Raw genomic sequence first — 14634 nt, 5'->3', positions numbered from 1 at the left:
GCCCCTCAAAAGCCTGGCAAACAGCTTGGAGCACAACTGCCTGTTGCAGTCATTCAGGCTCAGACCCCTACAACAAGTCAACTCACTGGGTTTATCTTATTTCTGAAGTTACGGCTATTGTGCCATCAACTCCCTGCTCATAAAAAGCCCTGACATGGCACCCGCTGTTTTCAGGTAGAGGGTTACCGTAAGCCAAGGCAGGACTGCCCAAAAAACAATCTGGCAAGTCACCAGCTCTCACCCTCTCTGCCACCTGTGGGCCATGCCACCTCTCAGTCACTGGAAAGCAGGAGCCCGGGGTGGACCCACAGGCTTTTAGGATGAACGGCAGCACAGTACCGCTACACCACGCTGCCAGGGTAACGGCTTCTGTCACAGCATTAAAATACAGGCGAGACTGACCGCCCGGCACTGTGATGGAGCACAGTCACTCTGCCCTCTACGGCCAGATACAGCCCGTCGGGTAGGGTTCACAGCACAGCCCGGCCACTCACCTCGGCAGGAAAACCGGTTTCTGGGCCAGGTGCTCCCGGAGCTCAGGGGAGGTAGAATCGGAGTTGACGTACCGCTCCACGTAGTCCGACCAGCGCTGGAAGTGAGCACAGAGCACAGATCAGCCACTGCCTTCCCACCAAACAACATGGGATGGTTAAGGAGGCTAAGATGGAAGTTTCATCATTCATACGGATGAACACAAGGTCGCTTTTGAAGGCTCCGAGCATCTTATCCCCAACAAGGCAGGTACAACGTTTCCCTATATAGTTTTGAGGGTTTTCTAATACAAAATAAACCAAGAAGGATTTGCCTACTCACATCACTGATGCTTTACAGCGTGTCCTTGATGTTTCTTTATCTTACATTAACGGACCACAACAACAGTCAACTGGACACCCTTGTCCAGTGCACCCTTGACCATCAGTCAGCTCTCTGGACAAGCTGCTCTTACCTCTGCTTCTACAGGGTCATCAGAGTTCTCCTCTTCTGTGTCCAGCAGTTCAATAGTTAACTGAACTTGACCTCTGCTCTGAATGAACATCAGCTATAAAGAAAAGGCAGAAGGGACTTCAGTAAGAGGTTTCAAACAGAAAAAACAAACTCCACTTCTCACTGGCGCAAAGGGAGAATGAAGCAAGCTGGCATAGTTTTAAGGGAAAAAACTGCTTCCCACATGCCTGACAGCAAAGGGAAAACACTAGCCAAATTGCACAATCTTTGAGGAACAGCAGAATTGTAAAGCTCGCTCTTTTTGTTGTTTTTGGAGTGGTGCAGGTCCTTCTTGAGCCCCCCAAAAGAAGTTTGAGGGCAAGGGAAGAGAGATTACACATGCAGGCTTTTATCCAAAGTACTTTACTCACTCAGAAAGGGCCTGACCACTTCCTGCATCTTACGCAAAGGAAGTATGGATTTGATTAGCACAGTGCACCAGGTTATTTAGCAATGTATGCAGTCAGCAATGATTTAATGCCCAGTCAGTATTAGCAGATCTCCTCACAGCTGACAAAGGTTGAGACACAAGAGAAATGGGAGAGTTTGAGCTAACAAATTTAAACCGGTGACAGCAAAGCAGTCAATGTGATACAACCTAAAGATGTTGTGAAGCACAAGGGATATTCATTGCTGTTCAAGGAAATGTATTTCTCCTCAAAACCTCGTTTCTGAGGGGCCCTTACAGAAGCATTAACCTACATGCCAAAAGCTGGGGACATGCCACCAAAACTTTCCTTTCAACTTTCAGAGCTACAGAAAGTCCTCAGGGTTCCTGGGTGCCTAAACAAGGCTCCTTTTTTAAAGGACCGGTGCCTCTCCCCTCTTAAAAGGCATCCCCCTCGCTGCTTGCTGCTTTTACACTGCAGTCCGCAGCCCGGCTTTACCTTGAAACAGTTCTCCTCTGACATGAGCTGCTCAGCTTTGCGCTGGTACGCGGCCTCCAGAAGAGTACGAGAAGACTGGGAAGCGAGAAGACCTCCTGTTGCTCCGTTGTTGTTCTCTGACAGGTAGAGGTCTGTTACCTGCACGCAGATCTCATCGCTCACTATGTGCTGGAGCTGCAAAAAGGAAGAACACAGGTAAGGTGTTCGTCAGGGAGCCCACTACATGTCCATCAGCACAGAACAGAAAGAAACAGAGATGTAACCATGGGTTTAAGCCCAAGAAAAAAAAAACCCAAAACAAAAAGGCTGAAAAAGCATGAGTTTAAGGCATGAGTTTTGTACAAGTTTAAAAAATCAAAAGTCGCTCAACTGTCTTTTGAATTTGGTTCATCTCTGGACTGTAGTACAGAGCTTCTGAAAAGCAGCTCTATCCTTCTGAAAGAGCAAAGGCCTTTCAAGCCATCCCACTTCCAGCCCCTTGTGTCTGTTTTTGTTCTTTATGCTACAAAAAGGCGCATGAAGAATTTTTCCCTTGGTTACACATTCTTCCTACCAGTCCAATAAAAAGGACTAGAGTTTAACAGCTAAAATAAGCTACTCAAACAGCCAGATAAAAAAGACAAAGCTTTTTAGAAAAGACATGCACTGCTCCTACAACACTGGTGAAAAGGAAAGAAATTATTTAAATGTCATTTAATTCTTTTTCAAAGTTAAAGCAAGATTAGCTCTGGAGACACTTTGAAGTTGAATACTTATATCCTAAAACTTCTGGAAAACAAAGGGAGAAGTCTATATGCACAGAGAGGATATTCTCAATAATTTAAGTACATCAAAAACTACCTTTTATCACATCTCTTTACATCAGTGTTAGAGCTGGATTAAAAACCACCCAGAATTTACCTGCTTACCCCTGAAATTCCCCATTTAGGTCTACAACACTCCCCCTCCAATGCAGGCCTGGGCTCTCACTGCAGCAAACAACCCGGCTACTTTCGCTACCCCGGACCATCCACCCTCCAGCCTTTGCTGGCAATCACCTGTCGAACAATGCTCTGGATCAGCTTGTCCATTGTAAAGGCGATGTAGGCGTGAATGGTGAACATTTCACGCAAGGAGTCCTCATACTGCGACGAGTCCATGTTCCCATCCAGGAGATTGCGCACCATGTCCAGGAAGGCTGGGTAATAATCCTCAACATCGATGTCCACTGCAACAACAAAGAATGGGAGAGATGAACATACCACTCCCAGGAAGGGTTGCTTTGAGTTTTGGTCCTCAGACTACCCAGTCGAGCTGAAGAATTACTGGAATAGGCTGAAATTTGTTTTTTATAGACATTTAAACGGGTCATTTTAAGGCCATGGGTACTTTCATTATCTCTTGCTTTCTAGCTCTAGCCTCCTCCATGAGGGTTTTATTTCTGAAAGACTTTTTAAAAGACTTTTAGTTAGGGAACTCAAGGATACTTTAGATACACAAGTGTAAAATGAAAGCTTTTATGAAATAGCTGCTGCATATTACCATTCTGCTATTCGAGTCCCACGTACCCCACATCTTCCCATCTCCTCCCTCAATTCAGTGCTGCCCAGTGATAAAAGAGAGATCCCCTCATCTTAAAGGCTCACCACTGTTAACATGCCCAAAGACACCAAACAAGCTCTGTCAACATGCTATGAACAGAAACCTCTTTCTTCCCCAGCCTCCCACCAGAAGTCACTCACTAGGCTCCTTCAGTCGCAGCTGGATGGCAGGACTGTCGCTCTTGTCTCGCTTTATGCCCAGCACTTCCCTCTCCCACTCCCTTTCCCGCGTCTCCTCTTCGATCTGCCGCTCAGCCTGGGTGCAGATCCTCAGCAGCCGCAAGCACAGGATCTGATGCAGCCGCATGAATATGTACCAGTTGCTGTTCACGTAGAAGAGATTGTAGACCTCATCCATGCCCCGCAGCTTCTGGGCCGTCGTGTTGTTGAACATCAGCTTGGTTTTGGGAGGACTGCCCCCAACACCGTTGTGCTTTTTTGCGGCCCCAGTAGCTTCGTCCACATCCATTTCCTCTTCTTCCTCCTCTTCCACATCCGAGAGTTCACCTCGCTGAGCAAACAGCAGGTCTGGAATGAAGTGATACATGATCTGCTTGATTTTGTACTTGTCCTCTTTCTGGATTCCCGTCTGCCGCTTCACATGGTGGATGATGAGAGAGGCAGCATCTTCCAGGATCTGCTTGTCTTCATAGGCTAGTGATAGGTGTGGGCCCGTGGGGACTCCAGCATTGTCTTCTGAAGCCTGCTCTTGCCTCTACAAGTGAGAAACACAGCACAAAAATGAGTCCCAAACACCTCTCTCCACCCAAGAGCCTTTCAGAAAGCTCTGCCAGTAGCGCAGATTTTCTCTCTCCTTGAGCAGTGAGGAACAGGAACCAAAACTGCACTTGCAAACTATGTAAGCTTGAGGGAAGGAAACTATTGGTGACCATCTTACCTCATCATAGATGCTTTCAATCTCATTGAGGAGACTCTTTGACCTCAGGACCTTGGTATCATTCTGCTTGAAGTTGATGCCCTGGTGGTCCAAGGATTTCAGGTAATACTTCTCATTCTGCTCTCGCCAGACTTTATTAAATCCTCTCTGGGCTTCTCGCCACTCCTCCTCTTTCATCTTCAACCTTGGATCAAGAAAACAAGGGTGAGCTAAGAGGTCTACTCTGAGCGTATAAGGAAAACCTAGGCCCATGGTTCCTGGCCAGTGTTGAGAAGAGCTGAACTCCTTATGAAATGGACATAAATGAAAGCCGTCCCGCAGAATGGAGCTTTACAGGAGGAGCACCCTGCACATGCTCTTCTGAAGAAATCCCTCTGGGCTTCTTTCATGTCTAAGTAACACCACTCAGGAACAAAGCAGCTGAGCTTTGAACAAGCCTTCAGGCTTGTGCTTCCCCCCACAGCATGCCAGAACAGCTAGAGAGCTTAGTGTCCCTCTAGCCCCACTGTCCACAGCAGGCAGAGGGGCTGAAAGGATGGTAGAGCCACAAGAGCTGGCCCAGCTCTCTCAGAACTCCCCAGAAAGTCACATAGCTCCAGCTGCTGAACAGCGGTAGCTTAGTTTGGATGATGAACAAAGTCATCGCCTTGCAGCATGGACACCTGAGCTTCCTGGGAATGGACTCCTGAACCTTGACTCAGTATCTCAAGCAAAGCAGCCCCGATGCAGCTCAAGACCCAGCTCGCAGGAAGAGTGTCCTTACAGCAGGCTGGGGAAACTGTGACCTTGCTGGTATGCTGGGCAAGGCTGTTACCCTAGCTGTCAGAGCCCTGAGACACAGGGCCAACAGTACCACAGAGATGAGAAGTGGCTGGGGAAGAATATCTCCTGCTTACACACTTCCTCGAGCTTCCCCAAGGAGTTGCAGCATCCACTCCCTTTTCTTGACCGAGAAAGGGGAGGCTGACAACAGAAACAGACCGGGAATCTGAGGGTAGCACAGCCACCACAACCTCAGCCCACAGTGACGTACAGCCGCAGGACTTGGAAAGGGATTAAATTTAGCCCTGGAACAATCCACACAGTAGACACTTTCCTCATCTTACACACAATGCTGACACCAGGGAATAAACAAGTTTTAAGAGGAGACATCAAAACCTCTACATCCCTCCAGCTGAGCTGTAAGTTTTTGTTTCAGAAGGGTAATTCCCTCTTTCAAGATGATTATTATGAAATACAGCAACTGACCAGAACATAAAATGCACTTCTTAATTTACAGCCTTGTGGAGGTCATACCCTTTAGGGACAGAAATTAGCTACTTTTACATAAATCTGGATCACGTATGGTGCATTAGCCTTTGGTAGAGCCCCTGGGGCAGGGTGCTAGAGCAGTCAATACCTTTTCAGTACAATGGGAACAGCCACGGATGGGTTCTTCCGAAGTCCATCAATGATGTCAGCTGCTTTGTCAGCATATATCCTCTGGAGAGCCTTGCGGTGGATCACCTCTGAAGTGCCACCCAGAGTGTTGTCCAGGCGGAATTTGGCCTGCTCCTCGGCAGACAAGCGCGAGAGTTTCTTTTGGATTGCCTCAAGGACGCGGATCGTTGCCAGGTTGGTCTCCAAGACAACATCCAGCTGAAGCGAACAGTGCATTAGCCATCGTTGAATAGATAAAACATGATACTTCACAGAGGCTAACATTTAACTGACATGAAACAAGAAGCCATGCATGTTTAACAAGGTGTTCTTGAGCAGTGGTTTCCATGTTCGGCTGCTCTAAAATAATCCAATTATATTTTATCTGCTACCTAGATAATACTGCATAAGAATTTAAAGGCTACCGGAAAGACACTGTTCAGAAATTACATTTTCCACCTGGGAATAGAACACAATTGACAGTGACTCTACAAAAGGACGTGCTGAATCTGAGCGTATTCAGGTAATTGCCAAGCTAACTTCCATTTCAAGTCAAGATGTCAATCATTTAACATCCTGAACATATCACTTTTCAGATTATTGCAGGGGAATGCATGTTCTCGTGTGCTACGTGGGCAGTAAGAACAGAAAAGATGCATTGATTATACGCTGGCCATTGAACAATTTCATCTGGAGTGGCATGAACAAAGAGCTCTGCAAAAAAAGTGAGGGGGAGGGGGGTGGCTGGGAGTGAGAGGTGGTTATGCAGCTGCTGCTTCTTGCATTAAGAGAACACAAGCTTTTACGCAAAAAACAGGTGACGCGCACGCACACGCACACACACAAAACAGATTCTAAGCAATAGCATTAAAGGTATAACTATATCAAGATCATTAACTGTTCACAGAACCCCAAGCTTTCCGAGACATGAATCAAGGAAAAACAATTTACCTCAAAACGCTCATCCTCGCACCTGTAGATGTGCTCTTCGTATTGCGTCTTCTTGGAGCTCACGAATGTGGAGTCTTCAGACCAGGATGGGAAGGAGACCCAGGTGTCATTCAAAACCTTTGAAGGAGACAAGGGGAGACAAGAGTCACGGTCAGTCTTCGAGGCGGTCACACTCGTCCAGCTCTGAGCCCAGTCTTCTGCTCAGTCGAAAAAATTGTGCACCCCTTCCAAAGCCCAGCATTCAGGAGGCAACCCCTGACAGCCAGAACCATAACATCCAGGCAATCTGAAAAACTCATTAGCTGGATCTGTGAGAAAAAACTTGCAAGGGAAGAGAAAAAAGAAAGGTGAAAGGAGCTTTTCCATTACTTTGGATTGGTCAGCTGCAACCATGTGGTTCATCATGTGTGCAATTCACCGACGACAACACTGGGTGGTCATCATGTCAGACATGACTGTTAGAAAGTACATGGTTTCCACCTCCAAATAAGGCTAATTGGCAATATAAATCCATACCCCAGCAACACCTTTCCTGACAAAGCAGCTGAGCACCTGCAGCTTTCACCACCTCCAAAACACGAACAGAACATTCAAAAAAACCTCAAAGAGGCCAAAGGCAAAGAAACAAGGGTTTTGGCAGGCAGTCTTGAAAGTCAGGCCCAGTTTTCATAAACCTGAAGCCTGAACAACTGAGTCATTAGATTCTCACAGGAAAAGAAGTTTGTAACTGCATCACAAAAGACACTTTTGAGAGACATGTCAGGACATAGATAAAAAAAAAAACCAAACAACTTACAATTGTCTCTTGCCCAGGTTGTTTTCACTATCTTGCCACCACTTCAGCTGAACACCTATCACCACCACTAACTGCATGAATTGGTCACCCACATTTGTCCTCCTCATCTCTCAAGGAGCGTAAGGACACAAAAACCGTGATGTTTCCAAACAGCACTCTCCTCACTATTTGTGTAGATGCCACTGCTGACTGCAGTCACCCAGGGAAGGGATTTCTGGGGCTCTCCCCTCCTCCAGTGAGTGCTCTTAAGCAGCATGTTTATTAACTGGCCTTCAGCAAGAGTCCTGCTCACTCACCTCCAAAACATTACCTTCAACACCACTGAAGGAACAGGATCAGCCAGTACCATTCCCACTTTGATCAAAAGGTCACTACAACACATTAAAGGACTCAGTGAGTACCTCTGATCCTGCAGGACTTTGTTGGGAGACCAGCTTTGACTCTTGACCAAGAAGGCTGGCTCCCTGCAGGGAGCCAATTTCCCAAAGCAACACACCATTTCTCAAGACAAGAGGTCTTCTTAGCATTTCAGGTAGAAAGAAAGAAGCATTTGAGGGATATGTGGGAGAATCTGTACAGAAAATGTGATTTCCTTTTAGAGTTGGACTAGAGACAACTCTGAAAGCAGACTAAGTGGGAATTTGGGTAAAAAGGTAGCAATAATCTTGAATTACATACTACCTTGTAAAAGATCCCTGAGATCACATTATGACCATACAGAAAACTAGTTCTGTCATTTCCTACTTAAGAATGTTTAAGTTTGTAATCTTAATGTTCTTTTCACAGGTTATACTACGTAAAACATCATACATACCTAGTGCCCCTACATTTTATTTAAGTAGTTAAACATCACAACTATTTGGTGGGGTTTTTTTCCAGCTGCTCCCCAACGGTTCACGCAACCCTTTCACAAGCACAGCTGGAGAAGAGCTGACGCCAACCATCAAAGCCACGTGGGTATCGCAACTCCCAGCCAGCTTCCAGCATAACCCATTCCTAGACCAACGCCTCACCCTGTGCCATAGCTTCTGGACACAATCCAAACGTTTACAGGAGTGCCAAGTACTCACTTGCCACTAGGAACACCTCGGGGTGTGCTCACCTCGGGCTCCGACACGTACCATGATGATCCCAAGCCAGGATGGTACGCCCGCACATGCCTGGGTGCAGGAGCAGCACGGCTCAGTGCTGGATCAGTGCTAACCAGGCAGCTGCCTGGCCCCAGCTCCATGCCCAGCCCCAGTTCTGGGGCGCAGGCAGCAGCACAACTCTACTGCATGAGAGCAGACGTGCCCTGACATCCCTGGGAAACTTTTCAGCATAACTCAGATACAAAATAAATTCCCCATCCTGTTCTTCTGTTCTGCTTGTCCTTGCTCCATCCCTCCGAGAAGGCCGGGAATAGCCTTCCTCTGTCACACAATTCCCATCCGAGAGCATCTTACCTCTTTACACAGTGGAGTCCGCCCTGTGCACTTGGGTTGCTGGTAGCTCTTGGGTAAGGCTCGGTAGCTGGAGCCCAGTCTTTTACAGGAGGCATAGTCTATCTCCATGGCAATCCCCTCGGTAGCCCGTTCCTTCGGATACGTCTCCATGTGAACAGACTCTTTATACCCCAGAAAGTTTTTAAACCAAGTGAACAATTCTGGGAATTTCCTAAAAATCAAATGAAAGAAGTGAAAAACTAGCTAAGTAGAAATCAAACAGCACTGAGCTGTGATGCTGAGGCTACAATTGATTGCTACAGACAGACTACGTCGAAGACGACCCTCTGAATTATTAGTCTGGTGAGAGAGGACCCTCTCTGCTCAATCCCACTTCCACAGAGCCTGATCAAATGGGAAGCGAGTACCTGTTTGTTGATCAGGTGGTGGATTGCTCTCTCAGTGCAACTAAGGTGCTCTAGGATTACCCCCTCATATTGCCAGGGATACACAGACAAGCACCAATATATCCTCCACATGCCTCATGGGTACAGTCCCTGCGAGACAAGTGACAAGCAAGGAAGAGCAGCCAAAGTTTTCACTGCAGGGGCAGTGCTCATTGCAGGGTCACATCTGGGTCTCCCAAACTGTCCCAGCGGGTGAACCCAGGCCAGATCCCTAGTTGTTTGCCAACGTTCTTAACCTTAAAGCAGACCCTTCCTTTCCAAAAGCAGCAAGAAGAAACTGAAAAGCGATTCTGTAACTACATGGCAAAATATTTCAGTGCTGAGCAATCACTTTGACCAGTGCTGCCTCCCCAGACTACATAGACCAGCACAAATTATGGAGAAGCCTTTGCCTGCAAGGCCTAAGTTCACCTGCTTGTAGAGAAAAGTTTTCTGAAGAATTTATTAGTCTAAAATACTGCATCTGTTCAACTCATCTTATCTCATGCAAAGCTCCAGCAATATGAGGAATTGAACCTGTTACTGAGGCTAATTGAATCACTGCTCATTTATTGCTTTTTCATTACATGACAGAAGATAATGTCCAACTCCAGAGTAAGAAAACTGTATTATACCTTTCCCAATACAGATATTCACCCTTACAGCTAGGAGCACAGACAGTACATGGGAGAAAATCCAGAATTTTTTGTCAAATACTTCACCCTTCCTAGCTAAAGGTAGCAACCTGCTGATGCCTGACTAATTCCAGTGGAGCTACAGAGAGAGCGGAAGCTCCTTGGGGCAGTTTCTTTGCACAGTAGCTAGTGTAATGGGGTCCTGAACCCAATTTACCCTGCTATTGCCTTCTCCCTTGGAACCAGGAACTCAATTCGCAGGAAGAAGGACCATTAATCTTGCCGCCCAAAGTTGATGAGAGGGTATCGGTTAGTTTTAGCTGATTAATACAGAGTTCTTCTGTACACTACTGTCAATTATGGAAGTCATAATTCCTATTTAAACTATAGTATTGCTTATCATTTTTGGCTTCATGACAGAATTCAGCTGCTTTTTGCTTTTTGGAAATTTTAGTGAGTTTATATCAGGACTCTTTTTTTAGGGGACATTTCCTATGTAATTAGACAGTCAATCTTTTCTCAGATGAAATAATCCATGATTCCAGAGCAAGAGACTGCAATAACAAGCTGCTAAATAATTCTGTTTGCTCTTCTGAAAAAGGAAGAAACAAAACAAGCAGTACTGGCACTGTTCTTGAATGCTGCCTGCCTGCCAGCCAAGACACAGCTAGGAATCCCTCTCTCACCTCCTCTTGAGTAAGGAATAGAAAAGGGTAGTGCAGAAGAGCATGAAGTTGGAAAGAAAACTGATGCAGGGCCCTTACTGTCCTGCTCCAATAAAGGAAGTCTGAAAGCCTAAAGCACGTGGCATCTGCACAGTATTAGCCACTGAAGGGCTTCCAAGAACTGCCAGTATCTTCCCGCCCATACAGCAACATGTGGCACCTTACCACGTACATTCGTGACACTCAGGCCGAGCTGGAGGGAACAGGAGATCAGAGAATGCACTGCCACAGAAGCAACTTGTGCAACCGTTCAGTGGACAGACAATTAAGCAGTGGCAGGCTATCCAGATAAAAGTCAACCAACAGCGGAGGAAGTGGGCAGCGCAGGGGTACTCCATCTCAGATGTACTTTGTGGCCCAAGAAACCACCGCCCAGCTCCCAGGGCGCCGTTCCTCCTCCTCCGTGCCATGCAACCACATGAGATGCATTCCCCTGAACAACCACAAAGGTCAGCGTTTCTTTTCTGGCTTTGTAATGGAAACAGACCAAGCGGATTAAACTTCTCACTTCACTTAAGGAAATGGGCTCCACTTACCCCAGGAATGGAGAAACGAGCTGCACGAGCTCAGCCCGGGAGATCACCTCCTGGTTGAAAATAACCAGGCAGCGAAGGAAGTTTTCATATGCTTCTGTGCTACGCAGAGCTTTGCGGACCTTACAGAGAGAAGAAAAGAGGAAAACAGTCACTGTCAGGCTGCGTATGCCATCACTGTTCAGGAGACCTGGATTCAACACTGCGCTTCCCACTGATGCACAGAGATTACACGTGGAATGAGAACGCAAATCTTTTAAGTGAGTTGAATGGAGGGTAACTTGCCCCATACACCAGGCCAGAAGAACAGATACTGATGTGAGCCATCTCTGTGCTGGGTATGCCCTGCAACATCAGCACCCAGTGCATTCCTCTGAAGAAAGAAGTTGCAAGTAAAGAATTAAATCCCTTAAAGAACCCCCTAACGGCTGGATTACGAAATGCTGGAATCATGGACAACGTCAGTCGTAACTGCAGCATCACAAACTCACCCAGGTTGCCTTTAAACACCAGAGGATATTGCAAGTAGGGAGCAGGGGTAAGAGACCTGTGCCCTGGGTAATACCGCTCCAGCCTCTGCCTGCGTTACAGCTTGGGTTATCACAGATAAGCCAGCTTCTGTAACCCTTATCTTCACAGTACGAGGAAACCGAACGGTTCATCCCAACACCATTACCTTTCCCACGAGAACAGTTAGCATCTACGCTTCAGACTGAGATCTATCATCATTAAGACATTCGTCATTACGGTTATAACTCTACAGCAGGGATTTCTAGGTTTACTCATGTTAACACCTACACATCCTCCGAGCAATAGATTGGCTCCCAGTTACTATTAGCTGGTCTACAGCATGCTGCAAAATGCACCACATCATCAGGGAGTAACCAAGACTTTCATCGACACATGAATATTACTTAAAAGGCTTGTTTACATCCACTATATACTCCCCTCTGAGCCCTAAGGAAATGTATGGACATCTTAAGGAAGACACTAAGGTACCACTTGGAAACATCCCACATATCCTTCATTTGTTCTGTGTGGTAAACCAGCAACAGGTAACAACTGTGCAATTAATTACATTCAGCTCTCAGGGAAAAAAAAAAAAAAAACAACGTCGACATGAATCAGCCGCTTTGTAAACTGAGCTCCCACACTGCAGGCAGCTCGTTGTGGATGGGTACAGCAAGCTGTGCCAACACAGCAAGACACGCCACACACATTGTCGGTTGTATGGGGATTTCGTAAAGGTGAAAAAAATCTGGAGTGTGCATTACAGGAAAAAATTCCCATTCCTGCAAACAACCTGCAGCAGCAGCGGGTGAAAAGCCGAAGAATGATATTTGGGGAAAAGACACAAATATCCCCTTAAAAAAGATCAGCAGTCTTTTAAAAAAATTCAATGGATCTGACTTAGAGGTCACACAATACATCTGAGGTCAAGCTGACAAATGTTATCAGGGTGGTATACATATCACATACTTCACTGTGATAAAAATCCGGATGTATACACGCGAAGAACATAAATCAATGACGCGAGACGGCTTTCTCTGAATCTCGCTTCTCACCTTCTCAAAGAAGAGAGATTCTGTCCCCACACCATGTTTGCTGGCTTCTGCCAAAGACTGGTCTTTTAAACCAAGCAGCTTCGGTTTCTTCTGTTAACAAAAAAAAAGAAAGGCAAGAAAAAAAAAAAAAAAGGCTGTTCAGCAGAGCAAGTTGCCATATTTTGATTATCTATCACACAAGGGTTTCAGCTTCCTGACCCCACTGTTTGCTTTCAAATAAAAGAAAGGTGGCTTTTTCGGAAGGAAACTTCCATGAAAGTGTGTGTCACAGGTTCATCTATTAAAGGTTAATCAGTAGCAGAGAACTCTAAATATTTTTAATACACTGTTGCATCTTTTTTTGTAACTAGTTGATTGAAACAGTCACTCTATGGCGTATCTCCTTCTTCTAGCTAGTTTGCAGAATTACCAAAATAAATCTGTTTTTTTCCTATCACTCACCCAGTTCTTTAAGTCTTACACCTCCCTAAAATTATCATATTTCTTTTTCTCTCTTGCAATCCTCTGCAAGATCCTTTATTTTCCCCATACCAGCACTACACTCTACATCCTCAGAAAGGCCAAAAGCTGCCTCCAAATTGTGTTTTATTTTGCTGCCCTTTATCTGAAGAGGAGGAGAAAGGGCAGAAGGGGAAGTAAATCACTGGATTTAAATGATACAATTACATCTGCTAATGCTTTTCATCACAAAGCAAGATACACCACCCTCAAATAAAGTAGGCAAACTTATCCTTAATGCACAAACACTAAGCCACCTGGCCACAGCCTTGCACTCTCAAAACATGCGTCATTTGAAAAGGGCAAACTTTGCTACAAGAATAATCATTCATCATTGTATTATAAGGTTTATCATAGGAAAGATGAGCAAGCATGATTCCACTGCATCTGCTCCAAGTTCTACAACAACAAAGCTTTTGGGCACACCTTTATCTTTCCCTCAGCTTATCTTCCCACGTGCCTTAGAAACATTGCTACAAATTTTGGACAAATTTATTTTGCAATTTTACTGAGACTTTTGCCTCCACACCCCACATCTCCAAACACTGCTTTATTCACCAAGAAAACTACCCCCACGCATTCTGCAGCATCCTAATAACTGGGGAAAGCCCTATTTTTCCCAAGCCAGTAAAGTAACTATTACCACCCTCAGGTACAGATAACATCACCAGTTTGTGAAAATCGGAGACAAAGCCTTGCGCTTAGAAACAAGGACTTCAAAAAGTTTTCCTTTAAAGGTGAGCATTAGTTTCCATGTTCTCAAGCTGCAGCCTGTGCCACAAAAATCGCACAGACTTGTAAAACGCATCCCGCTCTGCCACAGCCTCCTGGGAAAAACAGGGCTGCTGAATGAGCAGCACACGCTCTTACCTTCACCGGAGGGGTTGCTCCAGTTCCCGAGTGCCGTCGGATCTGACAGCCATTCTGGTTGGGTCTTTGCTGTTTGTTGTTGAGCTGTGGCTTCTTCACCGTGCCACCGTGATCATTTCTTACCGATTCCACTTTCTCTGCAGTTGTCTTACTTAACAGCTTATTTAGAGACAAACCCATAAGACCATTAGAGCTGAGTTCCACGCATCCAGGCAAAAAAATATGCCTGCTCCTCCTAGCTCTAGATGACCAATATATTTTACTGCAGTTATTGCAGTCTTAGAACAACCCTTTTAGGCAAAGGGATTGTACTTAAAAGACAAGTTATGGCCAGAAAACACAGTCTATCACCCTGACCCCATTCCCGCACTCAGTAAAAGATCACTCCAAAAAAAACCCAAGAAACAAACAGCAAAAGCACAT

At 45.7% G+C, this 14634-nt stretch overlaps 1 protein-coding gene across 3 annotated transcripts in view; it reads right to left on the bottom strand.

Annotated features, from left to right (window-relative positions):
- The window catches only part of SIN3A (SIN3 transcription regulator family member A), a 37534-nt gene that overhangs the window by 5758 nt on the left and 17142 nt on the right, over window positions 1-14634 (bottom strand). For all 3 annotated transcript variants that reach the window (XM_052807102.1, XM_052807103.1, XM_052807101.1), the window contains exons 8-19: window positions 14212-14370; window positions 12844-12933; window positions 11282-11400; window positions 8961-9171; window positions 6720-6836; window positions 5749-5987; window positions 4350-4533; window positions 3593-4166; window positions 2909-3078; window positions 1872-2045; window positions 947-1039; window positions 495-589 (exon numbers count right to left, since the gene is read on the bottom strand). In XM_052807102.1, coding sequence (XP_052663062.1) covers window positions 495-589; window positions 947-1039; window positions 1872-2045; window positions 2909-3078; window positions 3593-4166; window positions 4350-4533; window positions 5749-5987; window positions 6720-6836; window positions 8961-9171; window positions 11282-11400; window positions 12844-12933; window positions 14212-14370 — 2225 coding nt within the window. The remainder of the gene's footprint in view (window positions 1-494; window positions 590-946; window positions 1040-1871; window positions 2046-2908; window positions 3079-3592; window positions 4167-4349; window positions 4534-5748; window positions 5988-6719; window positions 6837-8960; window positions 9172-11281; window positions 11401-12843; window positions 12934-14211; window positions 14371-14634) is intronic.

The sequence above is a fragment of the Harpia harpyja genome, chromosome 14 (genome assembly GCF_026419915.1).
Source record: "Harpia harpyja isolate bHarHar1 chromosome 14, bHarHar1 primary haplotype, whole genome shotgun sequence".
Classification (NCBI taxonomy): Eukaryota; Metazoa; Chordata; class Aves; order Accipitriformes; family Accipitridae; genus Harpia; species Harpia harpyja.
Note: the sequence above shows the minus strand (reverse complement) of the source record. Positions and strands in the feature narration are given on the sequence as shown.